Here is an 8,409-nt window from a genome sequence, read left to right as displayed (position 1 = left end):
TTGTCAAAAGAGCTTTGAATGCTTTGTTACAAAAGTGGGCACCACCATTACTGATTATCGCTCGAGGGAATCCAAAGCGTGAAATAATGTTGCTTTTAAAATATCCTATCACCACCTTGTGATCATTAGTTCTACATGGAATTGCTTCTACCCATGTCGATACGTAGTCAACAGCAACCAATATGTATTGATGGCCAAAAAAAGGGGGAAAGAGACCCATGAAGTCGATACCCCACACATAAAAAATCTTAACCACTAAAATTAGATTTAATGGTATCATGTTCCTTCGTGTAATGCTCCCTATTCGTTGACATCTATCACATGAAGAACAAAAAGTGTAAGCGTCTCGAAATATAGTTGGCCAATAGGAACCACATTGTAAAACTTTAGTCGTTGTTTTTTTAGCGCTGAAATGGCCTCCACAAGCTTGTTTATGGCAGAATGAAAGGATATTTTGAATTTCACTTTTTGGGGCACATCGTCTAACAATTTGATTTGCACAATACTTGAACAAATACGGGTCATTCCAAAAGAAATTCTTTATTTCCGTAAAAAATTTGGCTTTGTATTGCTTGGTCCAATGCTCTGGAAGTTGACCAGTAACAAAATAGTTAACGATGTCAGTATACCATAGTAATACTTCCACACTCATCAATTGTTCAACTGGAAATGACTCATTCAATGTTAATGATTCTGTAATTGTGTCAAAACGAAGACGAGAGAGATGGTTTGCCACAATATTTTCTGTGCCTTTTTTATCTTTAAATTCCAAGTCGAATTCTTGCAAAAGTAACATCCAACTAATTAGTCTAGCTTTTGCATCTCTCTTTGTGAGAAGATATTTAAGAGCAGTATGATCTGTGAACACAATTATTTTACAACCGATAAGATAAGATCGAAATTTTTTCAATGCAAACACTACTGCTAGCATTTCTTTTTCAGTAGTTGAATAGTTCAACTGTGCATCATTCAATGCCATACTAGCATAGTAAATAACATGGGAAATTCGATCAACTCAAATAGTAGCTCTAATTTGGGGGTTGAATGATAGGTGATAATGTCAACAATTGCTTTAATTTTTCAAAAGCCACAAGACATGAATCATTAAAGATAAAAGGTACATCCTTAGCAAGTAGATTGCATAAGGGTCTAGAAACTTTGCTAAAATCTTTAATGAAACGTCTATAAAAACTAGCATACCTAAGGAAAGATCTTATTTCTCTGACTGTTTTGGGTGGAGGAAGATTAGAAATGAGATCCACCTTGACTTTGTCAACCTCAATGCCTTTGCTCGAAATGATGTGACCGAGAATAATACCTTGTTTTACCATAAAATGACACTTCTTCCAATTCAAGACTAAATTCTTCTCGATACATCTCTGCAGAACTAGTGTTAGATGATGTAAACATTGATCAAATGAATCACCAAAGACAGAAAAGTCATCCATAAAGACTTCAAGAAATCGTTCAACCATATCAGAAAAAATGCTCAACATGCATCGTTGAAATGTAGCAGGTGCATTACATAACCCAAATGGCATCCTCCTATATGTAAAAGTACCAAAAGGGCAAGTGAAAGTAGTTTTTTCCTGATCTTTTGGTGCTATGGGAATTTGATTGTATCCTGAGTAGCCATCTAGAAAGCAATAAAATTCATGGCCTGCTAATCTATCAAGCATTTGATCGATAAATGGTAAAGAAAAATGGTCTTTACGTGTAACAGAATTCAACTTTCTATAATCAATGCATACATGCCATCCTGTAGTCACTCTAGTGGGTATCAATTCATTATCGGCATTCGTAACTACTGTGACTCCTGACTTTTTGGGGACAACTTGTACAGGACTGACACATGAATTATCAAAAATTAGGTAAATGATACATGCATCTAATAGCTTAAGGACTTCAATTCTAACAACTTCTTTCATGTTAGGATTTAACCGACGTTGCATTTCCCTAGTAGGTTTAGCATTTTCATCAAGGTGAATGTAATGCATGCAGTCGACTTGGTTTATACCTTTTATGTCTGCTATGGTCCATCTTAATGCTCCTTTGTGCTCTTTTAAAACATCCAACAACTTACCTTTTTGTTCGTCATTTAGGGATGATGAAATGATTACCAGCATAGTACTTTCTTCTCCAAAAAATACATATTCCAGAGTGTTGGGTAATGGTTTGAGCTCGAGTTTCAGTGGTGATTATGATGATGAGATGAGTTTCTTTTCTGATGGTGCTAGTTATTCAACTCTTGACTTCTATTTATTAGTGTCCGTGGATGGTGCTGAGTCAAGTAGGACGTTGACCTTATCGATCGATCTGTCAATATCAAAAGTCAAACCAAAGTGAGTTAAGCATATTTGTAAAGGGTCATCACTAAGGTTTGAAACAAAAGTATTATCAACTAATGTTTCTATTAAATCCACATCAATAATTCCATCATCAGCATTGTGAGGTTGTTTGGCAATGTTGAAGATGTTTAGCTCCATAGTCATGTTGCCAAAGGAAAACTGCATATTTCCAGTCCTGCATTGAATGTGAGCATCCGCAATTGCCAAGAAAAGTCGGCCTAGAATAATGGGGATGTGCTTCCTTGAATCATGTATTGGTTGAGTGTCAATTACAATGAAATCAACAGAAAAATAAAACTTGTCTACCTAGATAAGTATGTCCTCCATAATACAACGAGGTATTTTCGTGGACCGATCTGCAAGTTGTAACACCACTTGAGTTGAGTGTAATTCTTCCAGTCCAAGTTTCATGAAAACTGAGTAAGGTAACAGATTTACACTAGCTCCTAAATCCAACAAAGCATTCTCAATTGTGTGGTTCCCTATACTACATGAGATAGTGGGGGAGCCTGGGTCTTTGCATTTTAAAGGAATTTTGTGTTGGAGTATAGAACTAACGTTTTCTGTTAAAAATGCCTTCTCTTGGACCTGAATGTTTCTCTTTTTAGTGCAAAGGTCTTTAAGAAACTTGGCATAAAATGGAACTTGTTTTATAGCATCAAGTAAAGGGATGTTAACACTTACCTGTTTGAAGATTTCAAGAATCTCACCTGTGGATTTTCCCTTCTTTCCTTTAGCTAACCTTTGAGGAAATAGAGCTTTGGGAACATATTCTCGTGGGTTGATTTCTTCTTTCTCTTCCGATGGTGAGTCCTCAACATTCACAGGTATAATTTGATTTTCTTTTGTCACTGGCATCTCTACTTTGTTGTCGACTTCTTTTCCTTTTCGCAAGGTCATGACTGCTTTGACCTCTCCATGCTGCTGTAGTGAACTGGTACTTGCTTCATGTACTCCTTTAGGATTATGCACTGGTTGACTTGAAAATTTACTTTTCTTAACAGTCATTGCCAAGGTCTGAACTGAAGAAGCAAGTTATCCCACCATCTTCTCGAGGCTTGAAACTGATTGGGCTTGTGAGTTGAAGCCTGCTCTCAACTCATTTCGCAGTCCATCAATAGTGCGGTTCTGTTGCTCAATCGTGGAGTGAGTAAAATTCTTGAGATTCTGGAATGAATCCTCTCATGGTCTGGGTTGAGAGTAGTTCTGGTTCTGATTGTATGGTCTAAATGGTGGCTGAGAGGCTTGAGGAATTGATTGCATTGGTGGAGCCGGAGCTGCTGGTCCATTCTGTTGGAATCCTTGAGACCATGAAAAATTGGGGTGGTCTCTCCATCCAAGGTTATATGTGTTGGAGTATAGGTTGTAGTATGATGGTTTTCTCATTACACCTATAGAATTGGCTTGATTTGAGTATTAGTCATGGTCATGTGGCTCTGTTGATTTAGTGGTCGATAGCAATGCTATTTGTCGAGCGAGATCTTCAACCATCTTCTTGATCTCTTTGATTCCCGAAGTTGACTCACCAATGTGAACCTCATTCACTCATTTAATTCTTTTAGTATTCCTGAGTGACCGACTCTGTTGTTGGGAATTATCCGCTTATCGCTGGAAGAATTCCCAAATCTCTGATGCACTTTTTGACTTTAGCTCTCCTCCACTTGTTGCCATTAGCCATTCTTGCACATTCAGCAATAATCCCTCCAAAAAGTATTGGCATTAGTGCCATTTCTCGTATCCATGATGTGGACACTTTAAAAGTAGACCATTGAATCGCTCCTATGTTTCGAAAAACTGCTCGTCTTCTCTCTGGGTAAGCTCTAAAATTTTCTTGCGAATAGCATTGGTTTTATGCACTGGGAAATATTTATTCAAAAATTTTGTTACCATTTGTTCCCATGATGTAATGCTATTAGCAGGTAATGTATTGAGCCATGAACGAGCTCTATCCTTTAAAGAACATCATCATCTGAAAAATTCTCATATCTAAATGTTTGACAAACAGCATGAAAATCATTCAAATGATTATATGGGTCCTCATTTTTTAGACCATAGAATGTTGGGAGACAATTTAGCACACTAGGTTTTAGTTCAAAACTCCTAGCAGCTATATTTGGGTATCTTATACATGATGTGCTTAAATTAGCTAAGGGACTGAAGTAGTCCTTAAATGGCCTCTCCTGTGGTGGTGCTTGTTGCTGCAAATCCATTTTATTTTTAACGTGTTTGTGTGTGCGAAGTATTTTTTTCAATTTCAAGGTCTATATGCTCAAGATTAGGTAATAATGACATTCGACCATGCATGCAATGAATACAAAAAAAATGAGAAAAAAATTAATAAAAATAAATAAGAAGGAGAAATTACGGTACTAACCTTATCACGCTGTTACAACCTTTCTATAAAAAACACACTTTAAAAAATACGTGAAATAAATTAATAAGATAAACAAAAAGTTACAAAGAAAAATAAATTGAAAATTAAATTACAGAATTTTAAAGAATAGAGAAAGAAAAGAAACTATTACCTCTAAATGCATATTCACTTTTTTTTCTTTTTTTTAATAAGAAAAAAATACAAGAAAACAAATAAAAGAAATTATTCACAAAAATTAATTCTACGAATTAAAATAACTTACCTCTCCGGCAACGGCGCCAAAACTTGTTGTGTAAATTTTATTGAATTTGCAAGTGCACGAATCTATTGTAGAATAGATTAATCGAGACGAGTGTCGATCCCACGAGGAGGTGGATTTTAATTATATGTAGAATTAATTTTGTATGAGGGTGGTTGGATTTGTGGTGAAAGTGACTTAGATTATCTTGAAATTGAAATTGAAATGGCGAGAATAAATTGAAGAGAAATCTATTGAAATGACATACTTGGGTATCTAGATCCGTATCAACATGCACAATGAATTAAATATTCCTTATTAATGCCAATTAAATCATTAGGGGGAATCCACACCTCATGAACCACACTCTAATCAATATGGTGTTAATGGCTTATCGTGCCAAATAATAATAACATTGTACTAGGGAGCCGGTGAAACTAAGGTGGTATCTAGACAAGATTATTATTATTTGTCGACGAGAAGTCATAACATCCACAAAAACTAAAGGGGAAGAGAAAGTAAATTTACCAATTAAAGCCCATGACACATGTTGAGACTTCACCTTCAACCCAAGCTTGAAAGAAAATTAGCTACTCATAATTGAACTAGGGGTAAAACGAAAATTTATTAAAATACGTAGAAAATACAATATGGAGAAAGAATTATAGAAAATGGAGTCCAAAAATGGATTCAGAGATATCAAATTAGGGGGGGAGGCCCCCTTTTTATAGATACATTGAGTAAATCATGTCAATCGGATTAAAAACAGTTTGGACGCTCAGGATTGCGCTACGTCATCAGTCAACAGTACACGGTTTGACCACGCGGTTTGAACAGTGACATGGTTTGACCTGGTTTGAACAGTAATGCGGTTTGGTTGAAAATAATCCTGTGTATATGCATGTATCGTACGCGTAATTTTTGGTCCACTAACATGCTGCCATATCAGTAATCAACAGTGCATAAGAATTTTAGTCCAACAGGATGGTGATACCTCATCAGTCAATGCCACATCATTGGTCAATGCCACGTCATCGATCCGTCTATGTGAACAGTGTCGTGAACAGTAACATAGACAGTACCGTACATGTGAATAGTATCGTACATGTGAACAGTGTCATTTTTCCTTTTATGCTCCTCCTAAAGTTTTCGACCGTCCAGAGTTCAAAAGTGATGTCTGTTTTACCGTCTGATCTCTCGTTTATTGTGAAATGACTATGATGCCCCTAAAATACATAAAATACTTAATTATAATACAACAGACATAATTAAATGACAAGAAGCTTAAATACATAAAAGTAAGAGTGTTAGTAAACTTGAAGTGTAAAATAACGATTTTCTCCTTTATAAATATACATTTTCTAACACTCAACAGTTTGGTCATTTTTCCATCCATGGTGTCTTCTTAAAAACAATCTTTGAGTTTAGTTGGATACTTGATAGGTGTGTGTACATTGAAAATGGCTTGCTCATTTTGAACTCTTAAAATCAATTTCCCTTCCTGAACATCAATCAAAGACCATATCAAAGACAATGCAATCTGCAAGGAATATAAACTTATCAACCTTTACAAGCACGTCCTCAACTATGCCCCTTGGGTACTTTATAAATCTACCTGCCAATTGAAGGGTAACAGTTGTTGCCTTAGGTTCGCCCAAACCTAATTTCTTGAAAACAGAAAGAGGCATCAAATTAATGCTTGCACCTAAATCACACAAAGCTTTATCAAAATAACAATTTCCAATAGTGCATGGAATATTAAAATTCCCTAGATCTTTCAGCTTTGGTGGCAATTTATTTTGCAAGATGGCGGTGCAATCCTTAGTCAACATTACAGTTTCATGCTCCTCAAATTTCCTCTTGTTGGACAACATTTCTTTTATAAATTTAGCATAAAGCAGCATTTGTTCCAAAGCATCTGCAAAAGGAATGTTAATATGCAATTTCTTAAACATACCAAGAAATTTTAAAAATTGCTTATCTATGTTATTTTTCCAAAGACGTTGAGGAAAAGGGATTGGAGGAACATAGGCCTTGACTGGTGTTGTTGGTTTAGGTTGTGGTATTTCTGAACTTGTTGCTTTTGAAACCTTAGTGGTGTCTTCAACTTGTTCTTCATCAACTTTCTTTGCTTCTTTCCGTGGCTCATCAAGTTGTTTACCACTCCGAAGTACAATTGCATTAACTTGCTCCCTAGGATTCATCTCAATGTTACTAGGCAGAGAGCCGTATTGTCTACTAGATAACAAGTTTGCAATCTGACCCACGTGTACCTCGAGGTTCCAAATTGATGCAGCTTGATTGTGAAAAGTTGTCTCTGTTTTAGTCATAAATTGAGACATATTTGTTCTAAGCTGGGTAAGAGTATCTTCTGAGTTTGACTTCTTTTCTTATAGTTGGAACCCTGGAGGTGGTGCTAATGCATTTTTGGGTGTTGTTCCATGATAGATTTGGATGGTTTCTCCAGCTTGGATTGTAGGTATTGGAATATGGGTTATTTTGTTTCCTCTGGAAGTTTGACACATAATGAGCTTGTTCAGTAGATGATGGTGCAAAAGGACTTCCAACTTGGCAATTGACGCTAGTATGATTCCCTCCACATAATTCACACACTTGTGGTTGAGTTTGAATATTCATATTGTCCAACTTGTTACGAATAGCAGTTATATGTGCGTATAAAGCTGTGACCACATCAACATTATGGACTTCTATAGCTCTCTTTGATATTAGTCGCTCTGAATACCACTGGTAATTGTTGGAGGCCATCTCCTCCAATAATTCGTAAGCTGCTTCTGGTGTTTTTCCCATTAACGTTCCTCCTGCTGCAGCATCAATTATTGTTTTGGTATTAGATCTTAAACCGTTGCAAAATGTCTGTACCTGAAGCCAAACTGGTAGACCGTGATGTGGGCATTTTCTTAGTAGGTCTTTGTATCTTTCCCACGCTTCATATAATGATTCAATCTCGAATTGAGCAAAGGTTTTGATGTCATTCCTCAACTTGGCTGTTTTTACAAGAGGAAAGTACTTTGCTAAAAACTTATGTGCTAAACCATCCCATGTAATGATTGTTCCAGTAGGGAGTGAGTTCAACCACTCTTTTGCTTTATCCCTCAGTGAGAATGGAAAAAACCTTAGCCTAATAGCATTGTCTGAAACACCATTTTGCTTAAATGTGTCACAAATTTCCAAGAAATTTGCAATATGAACATTTGGATCATCATTTGGCATCCCAGCAAATTGTACTGACGTCTAAATCATCTGGATTATGCCTGGCTTAATTTCAAAATTATTGGCTTGAACGGCAGGACGTGCAGTGCTTGAGCGAGCACCATTAACTGTAGGAACAACATAGCCTCTTAAAGGTCTCGCATCCTCATTTCCTTGTAATGGTTCATCAACCATGATTAGTTGTTGCTCCTGTAAAGCTTCTCTCCTTTCTCTATAAA

General features: G+C 36.4%; 2 protein-coding genes across 2 annotated transcripts; both read right to left on the bottom strand.

Annotated features, from left to right (window-relative positions):
- Positions 1-6,468: 6,468 nt before the first annotated feature.
- On the bottom strand, positions 6,469-7,302 carry LOC112100967. The gene has a single exon (XM_024190844.1). The coding sequence runs from the start codon at positions 7,300-7,302 to the stop codon at positions 6,469-6,471; it is 834 nt and encodes a 277-aa protein (XP_024046612.1).
- A 7-nt stretch (positions 7,303-7,309) lies between these two features.
- LOC112100966 lies at positions 7,310-8,191 on the bottom strand. The gene has a single exon (XM_024190843.1). It carries the CDS (start codon positions 8,189-8,191, stop codon positions 7,310-7,312), a length of 882 nt encoding a protein of 293 aa, XP_024046611.1.
- Between the last annotated feature and the right edge of the window lie 218 nt (positions 8,192-8,409).

Source organism: Citrus clementina, unplaced genomic scaffold (genome assembly GCF_000493195.1).
Source record: "Citrus clementina cultivar Clemenules unplaced genomic scaffold, Citrus_clementina_v1.0 scaffold_2, whole genome shotgun sequence".
In the NCBI taxonomy this organism is placed as follows: domain Eukaryota; kingdom Viridiplantae; phylum Streptophyta; class Magnoliopsida; order Sapindales; family Rutaceae; genus Citrus; species Citrus x clementina.
Note: the sequence above shows the minus strand (reverse complement) of the source record. Positions and strands in the feature narration are given on the sequence as shown.